Below are 26,016 nucleotides of genomic sequence, written 5' to 3' on the forward strand. Positions count from 1 at the left end.
AGTCATGATTGAAATGAGTGCATACACTCTTGGTGATATAATTGGGACTGAAGAAGACTTTGAAACGATCGTATCCTATCTTTCCATCTTATTCTTCAGCATGATGATTACCATCTTGGACATCATTTGACTTATATAAATTGTTGTATATATTGCATTGACCATTCACCTTTTGTATATAGCACTTCAGTATTATTTGTCTTCCAGCATTTAATACAACTTGTTTTGCATTGTTGATACCAGTAATTTCCTGTACTAATTTCTAAACCTCCAGGTACTAGCTGGAGATCTGCTATTACAACTGACCTCCAGCTGATAGAGATCCGTTCACCTGGAGAAAATGGCCACTTTGGCCATTGGGCTCTATGGAATGAAGTCCCTCCCCTCCCCAAACCCCACCCTCCTCAGGCTCTGCCCAAAAAACCTCACGTTGGTGGCAAAGAGGGACCTGGCAACCCTATGCTGCCAGGTGTGACCAGGCCAAGCCGTACAGAGGCTGCCACTAGGCCCGGGCGAGTTCTGTAGTCATTGTCACATATGGGTGAACTGCACAAATTGCATGATAGCAAGCTGACTGGTGGTTGATGCCTGGCCTGGCCCTGGTGAATTCTCCTTACAAATAGAGGTAGGATAGCAGTGGTGGACTGGAAAGCCAAATAGCCCTGGAAAGGACCTTGCCCCCTCCGCTTCTCTTTTACTGACAGAAACCAAGGTTTGCAGACTGGTAATATAATTGTGGTTGCCTAGCAACCCCCACAATGGCCATCAGAGCGCATTCTTTCAAACAATCTCCCAAAGTATTTTTAAAGACTTGAGATTTTTCTGTAAACTTGGGGCTTTTTTCAGGTTTGTAGAAAATCCTGTCTTGTCTATGACTTCAGTCTCTGGATTTAAGTATCCACAGATGGGCAACGTTGAGAATTTGATACATTGATACTTAACCATGATTATGTTTGTCTTATGTGCCTTTCTGCAATTTTTAGTTAAAATTTCATTAAAATCCCATTTTGCTGAAAGAACTGCCTATTTTCCTCATTACAGACCAATATGTCTCTTCGAGCCCTGGAAGTTGAGCTTCAGTTAGTAACATTTTCTGTACTAATTTCATGCTATAAGATGGTTTGCTTAGCTTATTTTTTTCAATGTCTTCCTTAATGGAGTTTCCAACAATCTTTTTTAAAAAAAGAAGTTTTAGGTAATGATTTCACGGAATTGGAATGAATAGCAAATGAAAATACTTACCATCTGCCACTCCAGGATCAAATCATAGGGTTTGGAATTTAAATCTTGCATATATGTTGTATCCCACTGTGGTGGACAATTTACAGATAATTATTCTGGGAAAACCTATTGAATATTTTCTTGCAGCTGTCCTATGTCTGCTTAGGATTTGCATAACAAGTTTCTGTTGGTTTGGTTCAGTTCCTGGGGAATATTCTGTAAATTGGGTTATATTGCCTCCTTAACTTTAGACAGTGGGTCTAAGATTATAATGAGCAGCTGCAGCTTTGTGGAGTGCTCCGAAGAAAACTCATTGTATAAATAATTAACTTTTGGTATTAATTTGAGATTTCAGAATTAATATGTAAAAATATACTTCAGCGATGCTTGATTTTTTAAAAATAGTTATTCCATCACCAAAATGTACTCATCTAATAAAATCATGTCCCTAGGCATCTCGATAGGGAATTTGTAGCAACACTATGCTTATAGTCAGAGGACAAGCAAACATTTCCTTGACTCTGCAAATTTATCCATATTCTAAGTACTTAAATGTTCATCACTAAGCTTCTGCAGGGGGGTACTTTTATTTAATAAAGCTTTCCTCCTGTACGATTTACATTCTGTGAGATCATTGCTATTTCTTCTTGGCATTTGTCCCCATAAAGATAATATTCCAATCCATGCGAGATTGCTAGTGTGTGCTTTTAATTTTCTTTTTGGACGGCTTTTATAATGAACATTTTGTCCATGTGGCAAATACTGTTCTGCAGCAAAAAGAAACAACTAAAACCTGTATTACTGAAGCAGAGCTAGCCCCTGGCCCCTGCCATCCTACCCCCCCCCCCCAGCTGCCTGAGTCTCAGACACCTTAAGGGGTCAGCTGTAGGGCAGTCTTTGACATTGGTCAGTAATTTTCTGGGTCTAAAGGATCCCTGGGGGATTTAAAGCATAGCTACTATAGTTTTTTTTTATAGAGAGAGAGTCCCGTGGCGCAGGGTTCAACCCCAACAGAAGTCAGTTTCAGATAGCCAGCTCAAGGTTGACTCAGCCTTCCATCCTTCCGAGGTCGGTAAAATGAGTACCCAGCTTGCTGGGGCTGAAGTGTAGACGACTGGGGAAGGCAATGGCAAACCACCCCGTAAACACAGTCAGCCTAGTAAATGTTGGGATGTGATGTCACCCCATGGGTCAGTAATGACCCAGTGCTTGCACAGGGGACTACCTTTACCTACTATAGCTTTTGTGCAAAGTTTAGGAGCCACTACTTCTGTCAGAAAGGTATTAACAAGAGTTTTAACAGCTTAGACCAAGTTCTCTTGACTAGGTATAGGAAGGGTCCAGAGTGCAGGTGATTGGTTGTACTACTCCAAGGATCTTGTCTGCATCAACTGAAGTTTATCCAAGGAAAAGTGATGAGGGAGAGCTGAAAGTATCTCAGGTACAGAAGCAATCAATAATGTGGAATTGGATCAAATGTCAGATGTTTTAATCAGCAAAACATTTTGCAAACATGTGGCAGTGGGTTACCAAGCAGCCATCATCAGCAGACAGGACTCAGGATCGGTTGCAGGCCACCCAACAGTCCTGTGTAACTGCCTTGGCTGGTACCTGGCCACTGCAGTTGAATGGCTAGTTGAAACTGAATCTTGGCAAAAAAGAGGTGATGCTGGCTGGAGAGGGTATTATGCTTCTCACTTCTGATGGGGTTCAGCTGACCCTCAGTTAAGAGTCTAGTTAAACTTTACCCAGCATTATTGCAGACTTTGTTTGTGGGGTGGTTTGCCAGTGCCTTCCCCAGTCATCTTGCCTTTACTCCCAGCAGGCTGGGTTCTCATTTTGCCAACCTCGGAAGGATAGAAGGCTGAGTCAACCTTGAGCCGGCTACCTGAAACCGACTTCTGTTGGGATCGAACTCAGGTCGTGAGCAGAGCTTTTGACTGCAGTACTGCAGCTTACCACTCTGTGCCACGGGGCACTTTACACACACACAATGTGCTCTGCATGAACTGCCCTTGAAGACAGCATGGAAACTTCAGCTGGAACAAAGCATTGCAGGCAAATAACAGTTGGGAGCTCAGTGGAGTGCACTCCTATTCCACAGTAGCTCTGTTGGCTACTGATTGGTTTCCAGGTTCACTTCAAGTTGGTTATTACCTATAAAGTCCATCATGCTTAGGACCCAAGTATCTGTAGGGCTGCCACTTCCTATGTGCTCCTTGTGACACCTTTGCTCATGTGAGCAAAGCCTTTTGAAGGTGACACTCTGCAAACTGGTAGCAGCTGCTGGTATCTCTGCATTCTTTCTTGCAGCTTCCACCTGGTAGAATGTCTTGTCTAAGGTCAGGAAGGATCCCAGACTATTACCATCCCACAGAATATGTAGAACAGAACAATTCAGGAGGGTATTTTTATGAGAGGAATATTGTTGTAGTTTTATTGGCTGTGGGTGTTTTCTAGATAGTTTTATTGTTTTTAATGGCATTTATGATATTTTTGGTTTTTGAGTCTCAGTGAGAAAGGTAGACTATGAATAAATTAGGTAAGTAAATAAAACTAGGAGAAGAAAGGATAGATACTATGGTAGAGTATCTAAATCTGAATATCATGTACAACTCTTGTATTGTTTCAGTATTATGTTAGCATGACATTCGTGTAGAGAAAAAATCTTTTTAATAGACTGTTAAAGTAATATACTTTGAATGCAGCTGCACTTACAGCTAGCTAAAATATGTATTTTCTGAAAACTTCTTTATGCATGGACTAATATCTTCAGAAACTATAGATGTTGGTTGAAATAGACACAAAATGTCTTAAGAAAGGAATGAAAATATGATGTTTCTATTTTAGTAAATTCACTAGATGATCCAGTTAGCTATTCAAAGACTGCTTAAATTTACAGAGAACTAAAGGTATTAAACGTATAGAGAACTAAACTGAAATGTGACGAACAGCAATATCAGTGAAAATATCTAAATGGTTAGAATATGCAGTTTACTAATGCTTGCCTCTCTTCTGATTCTCTGCGTAATAGTGGAAGCTGAATAGGAGAGAACCATTCAAAGACAAAATATTACCCTTGTACATTACTACTAAAAATACCATGAGAGCCATAGTGAGAGAGGGCAGAAGTCTTGGGATACTAGTGTCTTTCTTTAGCTTGTAATATGTCATAGAATCCTATAATTTTTTCCAGCTTGGAATTAATGCATTATTTTTGTCCTATACCGTTTCCTTTTATAATGGTCAAAAATTAAACCTTTCCTTTCAGTTTATAGGGATATTGGATGACAGCATCCAGCAACTAATTCAGTGATAGATGGTTTAAACCGTTATTGTAAATAGTAACCGGGTTGCAGTGTTCTGTGCCAGTTTGAGTTTCTGAGTTGGCTTCAAGACCCACATAGAACGCTTTGCAGTAGTCTAGCCTCGAGTACATGGCCAGATCAGCTGAGTCAAAGCAGGGAGCATCTCCTGGGCTAAATGAAGCTAGTAGACTGCCCTTTTTGCAGCAACATTAACTGGCTTCTTCAGTCATAGTGCTAAGTCAGATTCACCCCTAGGCTCTTAACTGAGTCATTTGGGGTCAGCTGGACCCCATCAGAGGTGGGAGCACAATATCTCCCAACACCTCAGCCTTTCCAGCCAACATTACCTTCTTTTTGTTAGTATTCAGTTTCAGCTTGCTAACTAATCATAGCCCTGACCTGGATGGGCCAGGCTAACCGATCTCGTCAGATCTCAGAAGCTAAGCAGGTTCAGCCCTGGTTAGTATTTGGACGGGAGACCTCCAAGGAATACCAGGGTTGCTGTGCAGAGGAAGGCACTGGCAAACCACCTCTGTTAGTCTCTTGCCAAAAAGGGGATCGACATAAGTCGGCTGTGACTTGACGTTACTTTACACACACACACACAACTAATCACAGCAGTCAGCCACTGTTTCTGGACCTCTAAACCATCACCAGGTTTCATCAGCATATTGGTGACTGTTTACTCCAAAGCCTTGAATGATTTCCCCTATGGCTTTACAATGACACTGAATAGCACAGGGATAAGAATGAGCCTTATGGAGCCCCTCAAAGTAAGTCCTACACCAATGACAACTGGTCTCCAGCAGCCTGATACTCTTTCGACTGTACCATTCTTGCTCTAGCAGTCATATCACCCTGAAAGGTGAAAGGTTTTGATTTAAAAAAGACCATGGTGACTGTAGAATATAAACCAAGTATTATTATTTAATACCACAAATAATTCATCTTATATCTGTGGTGATTCAGATGCTGGCTGGCTGCGAGAGATCAAGCAAGTTTAAAATGTGCCTGCTTTAATGATGGTTCAACAGCTGGTTATAGCATCTGAAGCTGGACGTAAATGATAATAACAGGAAAGGATGATACAGAATGGATCACATCCTGTCCTGTGTAGTTTATGATAAATATTGTGTCTGTTTTCTGACTAAGTATGTATACATTTGTGAAGAAGCAGGAGGAGGGTTGTGAAGCACACAGATTTCTATCTGGCAAGATTGAGTAGCCTCCTGTATTCCAGTACATGAATAGTGTGTGTTTGTTTGCTGGTGTAGCTAGTAGAGATGTTTTGCTTGTCATCTTATATGTTGCATTGTTTCTGTTTGCCCTGCCTTAGCAAATGTAGCTAGGATTATTATACATTTCAGTGCTTGCTAGGTAAACAAACATATCTTCCAGATTTGGGGTAGGAGGGGTTTGCTATTCTGATACAAGGCCCAAGTTGTTACCTAGCATTGGAGTAAAGGTATGTGTCATTTCTTGTTCCTGAAAACCTCATTCAATGCTCTATTGCCACTGTGCAGGAGATCTATGTTCAAGCTGAAAATTAGCTTACACCCTGTTATATTCAGTTCTCACTGTTGCAAATAGAATTTAACTGGCCTTTGTACTAACTGATGGCAAAAATAATATCCTTAAATGTATTATGTTTTGTGTTCTTTGAAATATCAGCATGAACTGATCTGGTCCTTGACTGAGAACAACAGACCTTGGCAGGGCTAATGAAGGCACCTGAAGAAGTAGCCTCCAATGTCTGAACAATTGTAATTTCTTTTGGGCCAGTCTCTACTGATAAGCCTGCAATTGCACTAACCCATTAAAACATTTAGTTCCAAGTTCAGAGAAGCGTGAGTGCTCAGTGTGATCTTGAGTAAGCAGCAGCACAAATGAATATTCTAAAGAGAATTCATGGAACATTGAGTAGATGTTGAAAATAGTACTAACATGTAGTACAATAGTAATTGAAAGTATTAGAAACAAGTGGAATGGTCCCCCAGTTACTTGTCTGGCACCAGACCTGATGAATTTGTGGTATCAGGTAAATGGTTTTCTTGCCATACTGGGTTGTTTCTCTGTAGAGGTGGCTTCCTTCTCTGCTATTCTGCTTGTTAAAATTAACTGCCTTGCTTATGTGTTTGCGGAAGTGTTCTTAAATTGATTTAAATTGTTTTTAGTATGATTGTGTTATTTTAGATTGTTTTTGATGGGGTCTCTTCATTTCTGTATCTTATTGTGTTGTACACTGTCTTGTCAGCCTTTGGCTGAGGGGTATGAAATACATTTGTAAATAAATTGCTAGTAGATCTTCCCTTCTAGTCAACCTGCTTAGAGGCACAACTCCTTTGTAATTCTGTTACATCCCTCCCGTTGTTTTACCCACATATTATAAAGTTCTTGTTCTTTTGTCTGATTTCCATGTGCATATGAATGGGCTGAACCTTGTTCCTTGGCACTCTATCTGGTCTTGTAGCTATCAGTGCTGATCACCTGCCATCAATGATATTTCTGTGACTCAATTGCATGTGACTCGCACCGAGGGAATAATGGAATTCAGTCAGTCTTCCTGCCCTCCATGTTCTGGTGACATCATCATTATTGTTTTATCATATTCCCATGGCACTCTACTGATGAGTTTGATGGCACCATGATTTAACATTAGGCATTTATCGCTTTTTGACTTGTATCATTACATTTATGGAGTGGTAGCGACAGTGTAAAATATATATATGAAAGAAGAAATAATTGCATATTTCCATACACGTGTAGTATAGAGATAATTATTTGTGTGAGGACTGTTGCTTTTACTAAATTCTCTGCACGTGTATATCTGTTTGAACATCTGTAAAGGAGAGCTGTGACTTAGACCATACCTAGAAGCAACTAAATCAATTGAGTTCGCTATAGATTCTTTAGAAAGCATGACATGAATTTGGGGGAAGTTTCTGAGTTTAGTAAAGTTAGGTGAAAATATGCAATATACTCTAAGCCTATAAACAAATGCCATCCTTTTCTAGAGAGCTATGTGTCCATTAATAAATAACAATACCTTATAATACCTGGTAGGGTTGTGCATATCAATAAACCTGAACCGAAAATAAACCTGAAATAAGCCAGTTCAGTAAATTTTGGGATTCAGGTTTACCAGATACCAAAACCTTGGAATAAAGCCGAAGCCGAATAGGCGATTCCTGATTTCGGGCTCAGGTATTCGCCTTTGCTCAGAGGCATGGCTCTGTGTTTTCTCCCCATTTTCTTTTGTTTGACTGGTTTTGTTAGGGCCCCATCGTTGGGGCCCTTTTGAGATAGGGATTGTGTAATCAGAGCAACTTGGTTTGACCAACTTTCCAGGTATATGACCCAACAGAATAGTCTGCACAGCAGAAGAGTAATTTAAAAGATGGGGCTCACCCAGTCCCATCCGGAGGGATATAACCTCCAACTAAAAAGAGCCAGCTTCAACAGCTGCTGACACCACCAGGCTTCCGAAGGAGTTTTCTTCATGCATGTGGATGAGCAATCTCCTTCAGACAACCCCCATGGTCGAGACTTCGGCTGGCTCCAATCTCATCACCCCCCTCCCCCCGAAAAACCTGCTTTCTACCTTGAGTAGAGGCTTTGTTTGCCTGCACCGCGACCATCTCCTGAAATCAGATTTTTGGTGCCCATAAATCAGATTTCCCTCCGTTTGGATGCTAATTTGCATGGGCATAATGCAAAGAGACCCAGAAACAAAGGCAGCATCCAGACTTTAAGGTGTCAGCCTGGAACCAGCTCTTTCCGCCAGTCCTCAGCAACACTAAACTTTTGAACCTGAAAACCGATGGACAGCTTGACTCGCAAATGCCTGGAGGATGGGAGCGACCCCTTTGCGGGCCCATAAAATTGGACCCCCTGTCCCAATACTCACCAAACTTTGGTAACCACCTAAGGAGAGTCCCTTGCAGCCATTTTGCAAATTTGAAGACTCTACCTTCAAAAATGCTTCCCGGGAACTTCGAAAAATATCCCCATAGACTATAATGGACCCAATTTTTTTGGGAAACCCAAAAATTAGCCGAATACCCATATTTACCGGTATGGATATTCGGCTTATTTTGGTTTTTCCAAAAAAAATTAGGCCCAATAAACCCGAACCTGAAATTTACTGAAATTCTTTTTGTACAACCCTAATATCTGGCACTTGTTGGCAGATAGCCTCATTTTCCATGGGAGGATATAGTGGAATGGCCTCTCCAGAGGTTGTTTGGCATATTGTGAAGGATTTTAAAGTTAGAGTTATACAGAGATATATTTGTCAAGTGCATTTGTTACTCTTATTTTTTTAAATCTTTCATTTGTAAAAAAATTTTTTTGCATGTTTCCAATGTGGGTAATATATACCTTCCTATTTACAAATAACTGAAAGTACCTTAAAGCTTTACTTACACATTAAAAACAATCAGTTGCACATAATCTTTTATGTTTTGTGTGCGATGGTTTCTGCTGTGTATATGTCATAGTCCTCTGAACAAGCATAACCAAACCATTTTTGACTGAACAGCCTTTTTACATTGTCAGATTGTATTAGGCTGCTTCCAGGCACATTGCCAGGGTTTTTTTGATGATCAGACAGCAGAGCAAAGATTCAGCATTTTTGTTTAATTTCTCACTCATTTTAGATTCCCATGGAACAGCAGGGTGGTCTCTGTCTTTCCTCATTCCTGTCCCTCATCATATTAGTCTCATTTTTAAAAAATACTTTACTAGGACATGATTATTGTTTAAGAGTGATTCATAAGCTTTCTGGGCGTGCTGTCCTCTGTGGTCTTGGCATCTAATTGTCATTGACGATATCTATTCATATACCAGTTTACCAGACTGTTGTATGATTACTTTGGGCTTCTGGTGTTGTACACCCTGTTGTACTGGAGGCTCACAAACTGCCGTTTATGCCTACCATCTCACACAACATTATATGATCAGAAAATATACGAACACATCTGTCTTGCTGGATCAGATAAGGTAAATTGCAGTGCAACCCTATGCAAAGTTACTTCACCCTGAGCCCATTGATTATATTTGATTTAGAATGAAATAAGTCTTCATAGGATTATACTGTTGGCTCACCATTCTGCTTCCAGTAGCAGCAAACTGTATGGCTGTGGGAGCTCACAAGGAGGGCATGAAAGGGAGGGCTATTCTCTGCTCTTTATCCTCAGTATTTGATTATGTATTCAGCAGCCCCAGTTAAGAATTTGAGAGCAAGTTCTTGGGATAGTTGCATTGGGAAGCTGTTTAACACTTTCTGCAGAACATGATGAAAGACAATTAAATAACTTGGTCAGGCTCAGCATTTGGGTGGGCACTTGAAATCTGTCTTGTATTATGAAGATAGGCTGCAGTCCAGTCAAATTTAGTAATGTTGCACCCAGTGGAAGTGGTAGGATTTGAGTTGGTTTTTTTTTTTTATATAAATTTTATTGGGTTTTATGATAGAAATTTTCCATTGCATTAAACAACATCTATAACAATATCGAATTTCAATTCTAACCTAAAGTTGTTATAATTCCATATCATATAATAAAAAAGAGAAAAGAAAAAAGAAAAAAAGAAATGGAAAATTTTTTTGACTTCCCCATCCCCTCTATCTGCCTCTTAATAAAAAGTTCCTCCCGTCATAGGTAATCTAATCTTGATAAAATATCAATACCATATATAAAAAACCATAATCTGTTAGTAAATATAATTATGCTTATTCAATATAAAAAAAATCAAAAATAATCCTCTGGATCAGATTAGAAAATATTCTTCCATTCTTCCCAATTTTAACTCATATTCACAATAATGCATCCACGCCCCCCATTCCCCCAAAAACCGAACATCATTTTCTTCATTTAGAATAGCTGTGAGTTTTGCCATTTCTGCCACTTCAAACATTTTAACAATCCAGTCTTTTTTCTCTGGAGTTTCTAGCCCTTTCCATTTCGCTGCATAAAGCAGTCTCGCAGCTGTTGTGGCATATATCAAAAAGGTTCTTTGTGTTGCTAAGTCGTCTGGAATCATACTCAATAACATCATTTCTGGTGTTTTGGATATATTCTTTTGTAGTATTAATCTCAGTTCGTTATAAATCATGTCCCAGAAGTCTTTGGCTTTGTCACAGGTCCACCACATGTGATAAAAGGAACCAATTTCTTTGTTACATTTCCAACAAGTAGGGGACATCGTTTTATAAATCTTTGCAATTTTCTTGGGTGTTAGATACCATCTATACATCATTTTATAGATGTTTTCTCGCACTGACTGTGCTTTTATTCCTTTTAAATCTTTAGACCATAATCTTTCCCATTTATTTAAAACAATATCATGTCCCACATTTTGAGCCCAATCGATCATAGTTGGTTTAATCGTGTCCTGCTCACAGTATATTGTTAAAAGGAGATTATACATTTTAGAAATCAGCTTTGTATTATTGTCTAGTAGAATCCTTTGAAAAGGAGATTTTTCTTTAGAGAAACCTTTTTTTGCATCTTGTACAAAAACTGATTTGATTTGGTAATATTGAAGCCATTGTAAATCATCCTTAAGCAGTTGAAAGTCTTTTAGTGAGCATTTCTTTCCTTCCCAATTAATTAGATCTTGATAAGTAATAAATTTGTCTGGTCTAAGTGGGCGCAAAGTTAGCATTTCTTGGGGCGATATCCACATCGGTGTTTCTGGTTCCAAAATGTGTTTATATCTCATCCAAATACGAAGTAGAGAGGACCTGATTATATGATTACGGAATGTTGCTTGTAATTTAATTTTATCATACCACAAATAACCATGCCATCCACTTAAGTTATTATAACCTTCCAAGTCTAGCAAACGTACATTTGACAAATTCATCCAGTCTTTTAGCCATACTAAAGCTACCGCTTCAGCATAGAGTTGAAAGTTAGGCAGTGCTAAACCTCCTCTAGTTTTTAGATCCACCAAGTATTTATAAGCAGTCCTTGGTTTTTTTCCTTGCCAGATGAAGTTTGAAATGTCTTTCCTCCAAGTTTCAAAATATTTTGTTTGTGATATTATTGGTAAATTTTGGAATAAGAAGAGCATCCTCGGTAAGACATTCATTTGGATCGTTGAGATACGTCCCATTAATGACAATTTTTTGTTTGACCATATAATCATATCAGTTTTAATCTTACCCCATAACTTGAGGTAATTGTTGGTTAACAGATCTTTATTCTTTGCAGTGATCCAAATTCCCAGGTATTTAACTTTGTTAGCTTTCTCCCAGCCAGTATATGATATAAATTCCTGTTGTTGTATTTCCGATAAATTTTTAAATATTATCTTTGTTTTTTCTTGATTCACTTTAAAGCCTGATACTTTTCCAAAATCATCCAAAGTCTCCTGAAGTATATTCATTGACTGTGTTGGGTTTTCCAAAATTAGCAGTAGGTCATCCGCGAATGCTCTCAACTTAAATTCATGTTTTTTAATTCTTAGCCCGCGGATGTCCTCCATACTTCTTAGTTTCACACATAGCGGTTCCAACACCAACAAAAATAAAAGTGGAGACAAGGGACATCCCTGTCTAGTCCCTTTCGTGATTTGGCAGTTATCTGACATTGATTCATTAACCAAAATTTTAGCTTGTTGGGAGGTATAAATAGCCGATATACCTTTCTGAAAACGATCTCCAAAATTCAATTTATCCAAAATCCGTTTCAAAAAGTTCCAAGAGACCATATCAAAGGCTTTTTCTGCATCCAAGAATACAAAAGCCGCAGTTTGTTGAATATTATGGTCATAATATTCCAGTGAATCTAGTAAAATTCTTACATTGTCTTTTATTTGCCTTCCTGGTATAAAACCTGCTTGGTCCTCATGTATAAGATCCTTAATAAATTGCTTTATCCTACATGCCAAAACCGAAGCAAAAATTTTGTAATCCACATTTAAGAGCGATATAGGTCTGTAATTAGATGTTTTTTCTGGATCTCTTCCTTCTTTGGGTATCAGTGATATAAATGCGTGTGACCAAGTCTCCGGGGATGTTCCCTCGTCCAAAATTGCATTGTAAAGTGAACCAAAAAATCCAACTAAATTGTCACTAAATGTTCTATAAAATAGTGCAGTAATTCCATCTGGTCCAGGTGTTTTATCCGTTTTTTGTCTCAGTATTGCTTCTTGTATTTCTTCCCTTGTTACTGGAGCTTCAATACATTCTCTCTGGGTCATTGACAAAGCTTTCATCTGTATTGAGTTTAGAAATTTATCTATTTTCTGTTTTGGAGTATTTTCTTTCTGATATAACTTAGAGTAAAATGAAACAAATTCTTTCTGAATTTCTGAAGTTGAATAAACTGGTCCTTTAGCAGTTTGGATTTTTGTTATAATCTTCTTTTGAAATGAGTCCTTCAGTTGTGTTGCTAAAAATTTTCCTGGTTTATTTGCATATTCAAAATACTTTTGTTTAGCAAGTTTCAGATTTTTATTCATTTCCTCCATTATTACCAAATTTAATTGGTGTTTAGATGCAGAAATCTGTATTTGAATTTCTCTTCTCTCCTCTTCCTGTGTTACCATTACCAATTTCTGCTCCAAATTTTGTAAATTCCAAAGTATGTTGTTTGTAAATTGCAATTGAGTCTTCTTCCAGGCCGAGTGTTTCTGTATCATAAAACCTCTCAGAACAGCTTTGAATGCGTCCCAAACTGTATTTAAAGAAGTTTCCCCATTAAGGTTAATTTCAAAAAAGTCTTTCATTAAAACCTGTAATTCCTTTTGTATCTTGTTGTCTTTTAAAAGTTTATCGTTCATTCGCCATCTAAATGCTTGTTTATTGTTCCAATCAAAGGTAACAGGATTGTGATCAGAAAAAGTTCTAGGTAAAATATGAATTTTACGTAGTTGCGTGAAAATTGATTTACTGGCCCATATCATATCGATTCTGGAGTGTGAATCATGTCTTGCTGAATAAAAGGTGTATTCTTTAGCTGTTGTATTCATTGTTCTCCAAATGTCTTGTAATTCTAATTCTGAAGCCATGGCAAAGAAAGTTTTAGGCAAGCATCCATCATTGATATCTTTTGCTTTTGATTTTTTGTCCAGAGATGGGAGAATAATTCCATTGAAGTCGCCCATCAATAAAATTTGGTCTTGTGCGTACTGGGTTATCAGGTCATGTAATTTTTCATAGAAGGATTTTTTCCCTTCATTGGGTGCATAGATTCCAACCACTATTGTCCTTTGTCCCAATATTTTAGTTCTGATAATTACAATTCTTCCTTCATTGTCTTTATATACTAGTTCTGGACAGAGACTGGGGTGGGCATAGATTACCACTCCCTTTGTTTTAGTTTTAGCAGAAGCAATAAATGCTTGTCCAAGCACCTGTTTCTCCAAGTATTTTTTATGCTTTGAAGCTATATGGGTTTCTTGTAGGCAAATTAGGGAGTATTTATATTTCTGTAGATATTTGAAGATTCTGGCCCTTTTAGTTTTCTCATTCAGTCCATTTACATTCCAAGAAATTGCTTTTGCAATAATGTAGTATTTTTTAGCAAAATAAAACGTCTATAGTTTGGTACCACCTTCTGCACCCTGTACCTCTTCTTCTTCCTCTTCTTCTTCCTCCTTCTCTCCAGGTAACTCTTTAAGGTCCATTTTATATTTTCTCAAAAATTTCCCCACATCTGCTTGGGATAGAATTGTCGTTTTCACTTCCTTATAGGTGAAAGCCAAACCTTGTGGCATAATCCAACGGTATTTGATGCCATTAGCTTTCAGTATAGACACAAAGTCTTTGTAGTTATTCCTCTGTAAAAGTAGATGCCTTGGAATATCCTTCAGTAGTATAAGAGAGGAATCTCCTGCTGACACTGGATTTTCATAATGAATCTTCATAATCTTGTCTTTAACTCTGGTGTCATAGAACACTATCATCAAATCTCTTGGCTTAGATCTTCTCATTCTAGCAGGTAGTGGTATCCTGTATATTCTATTAATGGCTTGTTTTAATTCTTGTTCATCTATCTGAAATAAGTAGGCCAAATTTGGTATTGCAGATTCTTTATTATCTCCCATCATATCTGGAAAATTGCGTATACGAAGGTTGGTCTCTTTCACTCTCATCTCCATCATTGCCATTTGATTTTTTGCCGCCATCTGATCCGCTTGTATTGTTTCAATCTGTTTTTCTTGGCTTGTTAATTTTTTCTTTGTGTCCTTGTGCTCATCCATCACTTTCTTAATTGATACATCCATCGCTTGCATATCTGTCTTCATAACAATCATTTGAGTTTTTACTTCTTTCAAGTCTCCAGTGACCACATCCAACTTCTGATTAATAGCTTGGGATGCTTGACCAAGATTTGTCATCATAGAAGTCAACTGTGCCATCTGTGTAGACATCTGTTCAAACTGTTTATTTGTTGCCTCAGTTTGTTTAGTTAGCATATCCTGTAACTTTTTTTCCATGGTCGAGGTTTGTAAAGAATCCCTTAGTTTAGTATAGGCAGGGCTATGTAGTGAGCCAGAGCGGGGTCGAGACATTTACATTCAAAAAAAGCTGGTAAAATACATGTCCACCGACAGGGCCTTTAAGGTGCTGGTTAAAAGATGATAGTTCAAAGATCAGCCTAATAATTTTTTCGGGTTGAAAAGAGTCGAAATTGGCTTTAAAATTGCATTTTAAAGTTTTAAAATACCAGTGAGTTTTTTCGGTCGCTCTAGATCGGATTAATCAGGAAGTAAACAGGAAGTTACTAGTGCTGCAGACCTTCTATCGCCTCTTCTCGATGGTTATTCCTTCAGGAATGATTTGAAAGTAACTCGAGTGCGACGGATATTCAGTCCCGCGGCTACTTCCTGTTGTTTTAGTTCCAATGATAGAGAGGGTGTTATAGAGAGTCTTCCGTTCCAGGCACTCCCTTACTGCAAACGTGGCAGGAATTCGCCGGAAAATCAGGAAGAGAGATCACCCTCCCCTTCCTTCGGACCTTCTCATTGGTGATAATTCTTGTCAGTCTAAAAGGTATCCTTCCGACTCTTTGTTATGGTTTAGGCTGATTGATCCGATAAGGCTCCTGTCGCTAATCCCGATGACTAACTCAGATCAAACTTTTTCAGTTCGGATTATGGAGGGGTGGGGGTCCCAGAAATATTCTTATCAGCCTCCCGTCTGTTCAAATTTCTAGTAAGTAGACGAAGAGTTCTTTTGTACTCACTTGGGTGTCAAGAGGTGAGGTTCTTTTCTTTATGTAGTCCTTATGTTGGTATTAAGGCGGTGGAGGATAGAGCTTGCTGCCAAAGTTGCGTTTTGGCGATGTCCTTCCCTAGTGCCCTCGCAGGACCGGCGTCTAGGACTCCGAGGGGCTTAAAAAAGCCCCCTCAGAGTACCTAGGAGGTCAAACCGCGTTTGCGGGCTGCAGGGAGTTCCTGCTTTCCAACCCACTTGCAAGGGTCGGATTGGGGTATCTATGTACCCCAAAAATAACGCAAACTTGGATTTCTCCCAGGACAACCTGGGGAAATGGAGTGCTCTCTCCAACGGCACCACCGGAAGTCGCCGGATTTGAGTTGGTTTTGACTGACATCTTCTGTTGGTTAATCAGAGATACTGTTAGCAGGAGTGCAGATAGTGAAACTTAGGCACTGTCATGCAAAACATGGAAATATGCAAAAAAAAAGTATGATTGTGAAAGCTGATCTGGTATAGTATTTGGAGTGTCGGACTAAAATCTGGGAAAACCAGGCCTGAATCCCTGCTCTGCCATTAGGGTTGTCAGACCTAGCTGGTACCCCGGTGGGAGAATTGGGCAGGGGGAGGCAGGGACAGGTTAATCAGCATTGTGCCAATGTGCAACATCACTTCAAGTGCGAAAAATGGAAGTTACAACATCATGTCAGTGCGACGCTTTAGGATTCACCCAAAACTCTATGATTAAATCATAGAGTTTTGTACTGGAAGTTAGGTTGTGCATTGATACAGTGCTGACTAGCCCCCACCACCATTCCCCCCTGCCCTGGTGATATTGGCAAGGTCTAAGCTGGGAGGTCTCCCTGTCTTTCATGGAAGCCAGTCGAACATTCTCTTCCTAACCTACCTCACAGAGGGGTTGTTTTGAGGACAGAATGGATAAGGGGAAGTGATTTTATAAGACATTTTGGGGTCCCCGCTGGCAAGAAAAGCCAGTTATAAATAAATAAATAAATAAATAAAATACTTGAGTATTTTGTATGTGTGAAATTGTAAAGCATCTGTCTACTCAGACCTGGTTTTGTGGACCTCAAAATATCTAATGATAGGGGACTAGCTTTAGATATGGGACTCTATCTTTAGAGTCTTTTTCTTCTACAGTTTAATGTCACAGCCTGAGTTAAGATTGTGATGCTGACCATGAAGGATAGGAATTGCTCATTTTTGCCTTACTTGCTGTGGGGCATTGTATTATTCTTATACCTCTACCAAGTTGGCCAGTGAATCATTTGTATATTTGAAGCACTGGAATAACTGTTTTTCCTTGGGGTCCTCTTCTTGAGGATACTGGGACTTGATTTTAAAGCCCATACACGTCGTAGCTCAAACAGATTAATTATAAATGTTTGCTTCCCCCGCCCCCCTTGCTAGCATCTCAAATCATGGATAAACATGCAGTGCTTTTCAAATGCATTCAAACTGATCTGCCTATTGCATTATAAAATTTTTGACTGACCTCCTAATTTAACACCCTGCAATTTCTCAAATTCGACAACAGAATGGGCTTGCTAGTGGCAGAAAGGACTGGTGATAGAGATTATATTTCTGAAATTCAATTATCTAGGCATAGATCATGTTAGCTATTCTAAACAAATACTTTTCAGCTTTTTTATTGCTCAGTTTCAGCCTATAGAGAGCTTTTAGTGTCTTGTTTAACAATAATTAAATGTGCATTACCATTTTCCTTCCTTGTGCAGGTTCCTTTTGCAAAGTATACATATTGTTTGGAAGTAAGCAGAGCTGCTGTCTGAGCAAGGAGAGCTGTTCAGCAGGGAGGGATATAATGTCCTTTTCACCTCCATCCTATTTTCTAAGGTTTTTTAAAGTTCAAGCCTGGGTTCATTTGGTAGCAGATATGAAAAGGGAAATGAGCTGTTGACCTATTTCTGTATTAGTACTATCTTTACATTTTATACTTTGCAGCCCTCAACTATAAACATGATGGTTGCAGCAATACATGAATTTGCAACAATACATGAATAAATTGCAACAATACATGAATTTTAATAGGCATGTTGATATGATGTGTATATTCGTCACATCAGAACAAGCAGAGGATGGAATACAACACATATTGAATAAATGGACAATTGTTTTACATCTGCTTCAAAATAAGTGAAAAGGGGGGGATATAATGAGTCCCGCAGCAAAGCAACTGTTCTGCTCAGATTGAAGCAGTGTTGTCCTGGAGGAAGGTTTGACGCTCATCATATTGGAGTCAATAGACGGCTTTGTGTCTAAATCTAGCATGCTGTTCCCAGCAGGTTACTGATGATCTGTTTTAGTAGTGCATGCAGAGTGAACACTGCTTTACTCTGAGTGTTTCTGCTTGAACTGCTTGTCATTATTGCTCAGCAAATCACATATACAGGCAAACACATTTCCAATTATTATTGGGTGTGCGGTACACCCCAGCTTCCTTTCTTTTGTCCATTAGGCTGAGCATTTCCTCTTTCAGAACATTAAACTGTATCCTGTTTTCTTGAAGCTAATACTTGCAAGGTCAGGCATTGCATGAGATTTTGTTATGAAGGAGAGTTTCACTGTCTTCCCTGACATGGTGTTTGACTGCAGCTGGTCAAAGACTTTTCTTGTTTCCATTGAGGCTTTCTTCCCCTTTCCAAGAGGAAATGCTATCCAGCATCTGTCATCTAACAGTACAACTGTGTTTCTGTTTATTTGAGAAGGCGCCACATTCATGAATCGATTGCTCTGTGACTGCACCTTGGAAGAAATATAGCTATCCTGGAACTGGTCCACTTACTTAGGGTCCTAGATGCAGACTTTAGAATGTATGAGAATAATGCAGTTATCTGGGATTATGCTGAATTTATTGCATAAGTGAAAAGAGCTGTGGTGCTTTATAAAAAGGTAAAGGTCCCCTGTGCAAGCACCAGTCCGGGTCAGTGAGATGAGGGAGCCAAGCATACTAAATGCAGTTCAGTGTCCTGTGTAAGGAAATCAAGAATTACAATAGTTCCTGTATAGATATTTGTAGCAATATTGGCATTCATGTCACTGTCAAGAACTTCCACAGTCTTTATACTGAAATTCTCCAGTTGTTGTTCACTGAACACATTAGAGTAATTTAATCACATTATTTTCTGTCATTAGTAGCAGTATTGTAGGCAAACTGCCCATTCCTGACCTTTCAGCAGCCAAGGACAGTGTGGCCAAGGCGCCTCCGCAGTGCCTCCAAAACTGTTTCTCGGCCGCTTTTAATTTTTTTAATGGGGCATTTTGCCCCATTGAGAACAACGAGACTGCGCCATTCTCTCTGCCGGTGTGCTGGGCCGAAAGAGGACAGGAAACTCCCTACTGGCAGCTCCGTCCCCTGGTATGCTCCATGAACGCCCCCCAGGATGCCAGCACAGGGCTTTGAACTGGTGGGATGCTGGCGGAAGGCCCAGCCAGAATCCCTGGGTGGCACTGGGAACCCAGCATCCAGGCTTCCCAGCTGACATTGAAGCCACTCTGCATGGCGTAAGAGGCACAGGCGCCGGCGCAGGGGGCCCCAACGCCTGTGCATCCCCTCTTTTGCCTCCAAAGGACTTTCATCCTTGGAGGTCAGGAATTGGCTGTAAGATTTAATGCTTATAGTTTCACAGCACAGTAAAGATCAAGGTCTGTTGCATTTGAGTGAAAAACAAAAGTGGGTGGCATGAAATTGTTAGAACTGAATGAACAGCAGGATAATAGAGGCATATAGACTCTAGGAGGTAATCTGAAGTGGTACTACTAGTAGAAACAGAAAAGGAAGGATAGAGATGTAGGAAGGCAGGAAATGTATTGAACAAAGACACATCCAGTGGGTACATGTCTCAAGCTTTGCTGTATTTCATGGAAAACTAATATAGATAGAATGCATATTGATTCATTGCAGTCATCTTAAAAACTATAGTAACATTTGCAACTGCATTGTATTTCACCATAGTATTTTAAATACAGTGTAGAGATTACTTCATTAAGGAAAATATGCATGTGTAAAATTTTAATTTTGTTGGCTATGCTCATAAATCGCTATGGAAAATAATTTGTCCTTATTTGGTCCCCACATGCCTTGTGTGAATTACTCGTTATCTTTAAAAGAGGTAGACTAAAAAATGATCAAGTTGGTTTATGAATGTTGCCAGAAAGACCAAGAGTTTTTGAAAAAGAGGAAAATGAGAAAAGCTATTGACAAGAGACTTTGGGGCTCTGGTTCAGTAGCAGAACATCTGCTTTGCATGTAGAAGGTCCTATGTTCAATCCCCAGCATTTGGATATAACCCACTCCAAAATTAAACCCAGAATTAGCTGTTTCAGATTGTCTCAGGGATACCTGAAATGACCCCATCAAAATTATGGGAGTAATGAAAATGTATTTCCCAGAATTTTGAGAGTGCTTCAGTTTCTGGGAGGTACAGGAATGGGGAGGAAGAGAAAGGAAGCTGTCCTGCCAAACAGCTGTTAGTTGGTGTATCTGCCCCTTTAAACTTTAACATGGCTACAATCACCACCAAACAGCTAGAGAGGCCAGGTCTATCTATAGCAAACAATGGGGCCATTATTTCCTGTAGGTAGTGCTAGAAATGACAGCACGTTAACTAAATAACTGTTAAAAACAGTCATCCATGTGGCTTGGATCCAAGTGCCCCTTTCCTACTACAATCATTATGTCACATCCTATGGAATTCTGGAGGATTGCTGAACCAAAAGACATGGCTTTTGGAGACAGCAGAATCTGCAGTAGAGAGGGAGAGATGCGAAAACATGATTAATGAGCCAAACGCACTTGTAATCCTTACCCTCTGCTTACATACTTGTAGTCCCCAGTGTGCATTGCTTAATAGTACCGGCTCTCATCAAGAGAACTGTGAGTGTATCAAGCCCCCTCCCAAAAGCTGTTTCTGAGAGTAAGTGACCTGCAAAAATGGCATGAGATGGAGCATTAGGGGCTGGAGTGGGCTGGAACAATTGGTGGAAATGCCACTTGCCCGTGCCCTTGGGAAGTGTCTTTTTTTTGCTTATGCAAGGCCTTCTTTGGATTCAGTCCAAAGAATTCTTTGAGCTAGTTTTTAAAAAATCTAACATGTAAGCTATATTCTTCAGGGGAAAATGGGAAACAGAATTAACACACTCATACACAATCAGAATGCTTAAGAAATATTGAATGTTTTCAGTTTTTGTCCCTTTAAAAATATTGTCATTTGAAACAATGTTGTATTTGATCAGCATGGTATTTTAAATGTTGTTGGTAAATAATCTAAGTTAATTTACCAGGACAAAAATTGTATACTCATTTAAGTATTAAGTAAAAAAACAACTTGTACCTGTCTTCTCTAATCTGTCAATTTAAAGACGTATTATTTGGAATTGTTGGGAGTAAACTCTTCCAGCAACCTGAACTGTATTTTACTGTGAAGAAAAACAGAAGTCCAGTGGTACCTTAACAACTAACAACGTTTATTCCAGCATAAGCCTTTGTGAGCTCCATATCACAAAACCATATACTGGAATAAATAAAATTTGTCTTTAGAAGGCTACTGGACTTTGGTTTTATTTTTCTCCAACATACTTCTCCTTTAGATTTTTTTGTTAATGTAAATATCAGTTTTTGTTTCAAAGCTTAATATCAAGATCTTTTCATCAAGTATTAAATAATAATTTATATATTTTTTTCTTAGTTAAAAAGCATGCAAAGAAAGCTAAGTTTTTTTTACCTATTCACACAGCAATATAACTTGGGGATACATTTGTTTTTATGGTCTTTCTGCCATTTTCTTAACATTCAGAATAACTGCCTGCAATATAGTATGCACAAACGCAGAAAACAGGTAGGACAAGAAGAGATGAGGAAAAGCATTCAAAATCAGTGACCAACTCATTATGAAAAGTAGAGAAGTATATGGGCCTCACACACATCTGTTAAACACAGACACGCAAAACAATAGCTTTCCTGCATCAATAGATTTTTTTTTGCGAGAAATATTTCCCAAATTCTTTGCAATTGTGACAGAAGAGTTGGATTTTATATGCTGACTTTCTCTACCACTTAAAGAAGAATCAAACCGGCTTATAGTCACCTTTCCTTCCCCTTCCCACAACAGACACCCTGTGAAGTAGGTGGGGCTGAGAGAGCTGTGACTAGCTCAAGGTCGCCCTGCTCACTTCATGTGTAGGAGTGGGGAAACCAACCCGGTTCGCCAGATTAGCTTCTGTTGCTCATGTGGAGGAGTAGGGAATCTGATCTGGAGAACCGGGTTTGATTCCCCACTCCTCCAGATCAGAGTCCATCGCTCTAAATGTTCGGCGTAAAGTCTCCAGAATTTTGGAGAATATCTTCTGATTTTTACATATAGTTCCCTCAAATTTTGTCAAGCTTTTTATTTTCTGGCCTAAATGCATGCATCTAAACAGGAAGCTCCTAAGTTAGAAATATTCAAACCATTTAATATTGCCACTGCTTATTTGATAGACTTCTTGAAAGTCAATGATAATATTGCCTCTTATCAAGTGGTTATATGTCTCTATATCATCAGTATACAGTCTTTCCTCTTTTTGAGCTTTGTAATGGTATGCAGCTTTACTTATTTGTTTATTTAAATTAAGCTACCGTATATACCCGAGTATAAGCCGACCCGCATATAAGCCGAGGTGCCTAATCTCTCCCCCAAAATGGGGAAAAATTAGGCACCCGCGTATAAGCCGAGGGTCGGCTTATAACCCCTCCCCCCCCGCAGGCTTACCTGGGCTCCCGGCAGCAAGTGGCGCGGGCCTGGCGGCGGTGGCGACACAACCAGGCGAGGGCTGGGGCAGCCTCCCTGCAGCTGCAGAAGGCCGCCACAGGCCGCTCTCGGCCGCCAGAAGCGGCGGCGCGGCCGGGCGAGGGCCGGGGCAGCCGCCCCAGGCCGCCCCAGGCCGCCAGAAGCGGCGGCGCGGCCGGGCGAGGGCCGGGGCAGCCTCCCTGCAGCTGCAGGAGGCCGCCCCAGGCCGCTCTTGGCAGCAGGAAGCGGCGTGGGCTCGGCGGCGGCAGTAAGTTCCCTCCTCCCTCCTCCCTCCTCCCCCCTCCCCTCCCGTATTGACCCGCGTATAAGCCGAGTTCGGCTTTTTCAGCCCTTTTTTGGGGCTGAAAAACTCGGCTTATATGCGAGTATATACGGTATGTAACTTCTAAATTAGGACCCATCTTGCACTGTTCTGAACAAAGGGGTTCACAATTTGTGTTAGATAAGAGAGTAGGCATTGAAAGAAGGAATAGGGTGTAGGGTTTTTCTTGGTGTTGTTTTCGTGTGTGCACACACTTTTTCTGCTCTATAAAAAGGAAGTGTTCAAATCTCTCTGCTGGTAATATTGCTTGACTAAGGGTAAATTGTTTTCTAAAAAATAAATCCTCTGAGAAGTCATATGCATTATGTAGAGGAGGTAGAGTGGGGAGGATTTTACAAGAAGAGGTATTTTTCCCTGTATGAAGGGGAGGTTTCCTGCTGATGAGGCGGACTAGAAAAGGTTATGTAAATGTTTTGTCCTACTATAGCTTAGTTGAAATGGATTAATTTTGTCCTAAGAAGCTGTCTGTGTAGACATTTATCATTTATCATGAGCTAAAGCTAACCAGATGCTGGGTGGAGAGAATGTTGTGTCGTTGAGCATTTGTTTGATTCTATTGTCAAGCTCAGTGCCTCATGTTACAGCCTACAAGACAGTCTTACTGTAAGTTTAGCCTGCTTTTATCTCTGGTTTAGCTGCCATGACAACTGCACTGCTTTCAAATGCCTTGTACAAATGATCGTTAAGAGTGCTGGAAGTCATTGATATTCTGAGTGTTTTTCTACTGCAGGCAACCACAAGTCTTCCCTGTACTCAAGCCAATGTTTACTACTATGGTGGACATAATACATTCAAACTTCATTGTTGGACTGCTGTACTCATTTCTTATGGTTTCAAATATATTAATTGTTCTTACTTTCAGAAATAATTGGGTTTTGCTTTTAGTTTTTTGTTTTGTTTCAAATAAGGCTCTTACAGTCTTCAATAGACCATCTGCTGTTTGACATTAAGCTGTTCAAAGGCGGCCTATCGTTTAATCATGCCATGAGATAAATTGTCACTTACAAATCTATGCGTTAGTGAAGGGATATCAGGAGATCCAGATCCAATCATGATAACAGCAAATTAAAATAAAAATCTCCCTTGATATCACTTGCTGTGCAAGTGCCATTGCCTGGACATAGCTAAGAGCCAGGGCAGATGTAGTAAACGTGGGGTTTCATTATCTTTTATACGTGGTTGATTGAGAATAGGCTGAAAAATATGTTGTTCGCTTTCTCTCGACTGTCTTCTCTGATTGGCATTAACTTTGACAAAGGTTTACTTGCTTCCCTACTTAACTGACATTTTAAATCATCTGATTAACTGGAGACCTGGTTAGTCTTAATTATAATTAAGATTGGTGCTAGTGTAGAACTTTGCAACAGTAAAGGTTGCCTGGGGGGCATTAAGGGGTGATATTAGAAATATCTTGGCAAGGCAAGCACAGAGATGAGAAACAAAGGTGGCGAGTTCATGACCTACTATGAGGAGAATGAGATATTAAGGCAGAACACTGCTTTGGATGCTTGGCCAGCAATAATCATGTCAACAGCAAAAAAAAAAAAAAAAACCTTGGAGAAGCTAAGCATCTGCCCCTCCCCACCTTGCAGGCAACTTAAACCCTTAGTTTGACTGGTGGCATGAGCTCTTTTGCCCTCAACATCTTGTGACCCTGTGTGAGTTGTGCTGGTATAACCTACACTGAGGCCAGGCATCCTTGTGTATTTTAAGTTAGCATGGGGAACCTATTGAGTTGTATTTTTTTTCCCTTTAAATTTGTATTGTATCTTACTATATAAGCTTTTCAAGGCCCCCAGTATGATAGAAATGCAGGACAAAAATGTTAGGGATAAGCACTTTCCAAATGCAGGACAAAAATGTTAGGGATAAGCACCACAAGTGGCACTTTCGCCAGGGTCATGCTGCTTCCACAGCCCTTTCACACACACCCCTTAGGGTTGCACTATTAGTTGGACTTCTATATATTGTCCTGATTGTAGATACAAGTGGGGGAAAATAGGGTGGGCAAACATTTTTGGCTCTCTGTCAAATTAAATGGGAACTATAAAACTTGTTTTTGCTGGAGAAACATTTCACTGTCTTTGGGGGTGAAACCACGGTCTAAGAGACCTTAGGCCCTTCTGTTGGTGCAACTGAAGTATAGGATTATTTTTTCTGGGTGTGAAGGGATAATCAGGGTAGGCTTGAAATACAAATAAATTTGCTAATGCAAAAGTGCTCATACTTTATTTTACTTACTGGCTTTTTGTGAATGTCTTAACAGGGAAAATATTGCTCAAAATATTAAGCACAATAATTACACATGCACTTTCACCTTGGGCATCTCAATTAAAATAATATTCATGGTAGCTGTACTTACGTTTTAATACATTTTTTTTTTTGCAATTTACTGTAACTTAAACTTGATGGTCCTAAAAGGTGATGCTTCTTTACTGGCCATCTGTAAGGAAGTTTTTTAGAGTCTTTCCAATGGAAGTTTCTTGTGAAACATCTCTTTGCCAAATATTTGTAAACATCAAGGCCCAAGAAACAAACAGTACTCTGTTTTATACAAATGCAGGAACATAGCATAGTGTGAAAATGTTTCCCTTCCTCTAATGATTAAGAACTAATATGCTTTGGGATCTCCCCCTCTTTAGATCACCTGCTTGCAAGACTTTTTTTGTGATGATGATGTTTTCATTGCTTGTGGGCCTGAAAAATATCGTTATGCTCAAGATGATTTTGTTCTGGATCACAGTGGTAAGTATGTGCTTGCTATGAATTATAAGATTCTGTTTAATCTGGTTCATGTGTTACTAAGTGATGAAATCGTTGCCAAAAATCTACTTTTGTGTGATGTAGTAGTAATGACTGAAGAGGCCAACGACTTGGATTGGAAATTATTTCTCAGACCAGTAGATCTAAAGAATACATAGTGCTGTCATGGAAAGTAATCAAGAAATTACCACCTTGAGGGGTGATTAGATTAATTTTATTACCTGCAAAGTTCTGTCTCTGGAGTTTTGGCGCCATTGAGGGGCATTATTGGGCTATTTTAAATTATATTTTAAACTATTTTAATGGGCTATTGTTTTATTCTGTTTTAGACTGTGTAAGCCTCTGAGCCCGACCTTCGGGTTGGGGAGAGTGGGGTAGAAATGTAATAAATAAATAATCCAAACA

At 39.5% G+C, this 26,016-nt stretch overlaps 1 protein-coding gene across 2 annotated transcripts in view; it reads left to right on the forward strand.

Moving 5' to 3' along the window:
• Nucleotides 1–26,016, forward strand: part of DCLK2 (doublecortin like kinase 2) — a 99,684-nt gene that overhangs the window by 29,999 nt on the left and 43,669 nt on the right. For both annotated transcript variants that reach the window (XM_056855502.1, XM_056855504.1), the window contains exon 3: nt 25,491–25,593. In XM_056855502.1, coding sequence (XP_056711480.1) covers nt 25,491–25,593 — 103 coding nt within the window. The remainder of the gene's footprint in view (nt 1–25,490; nt 25,594–26,016) is intronic.

Source organism: Euleptes europaea, chromosome 9, assembly GCF_029931775.1.
Source record: "Euleptes europaea isolate rEulEur1 chromosome 9, rEulEur1.hap1, whole genome shotgun sequence".
Taxonomy (NCBI): domain Eukaryota; kingdom Metazoa; phylum Chordata; class Lepidosauria; order Squamata; family Sphaerodactylidae; genus Euleptes; species Euleptes europaea.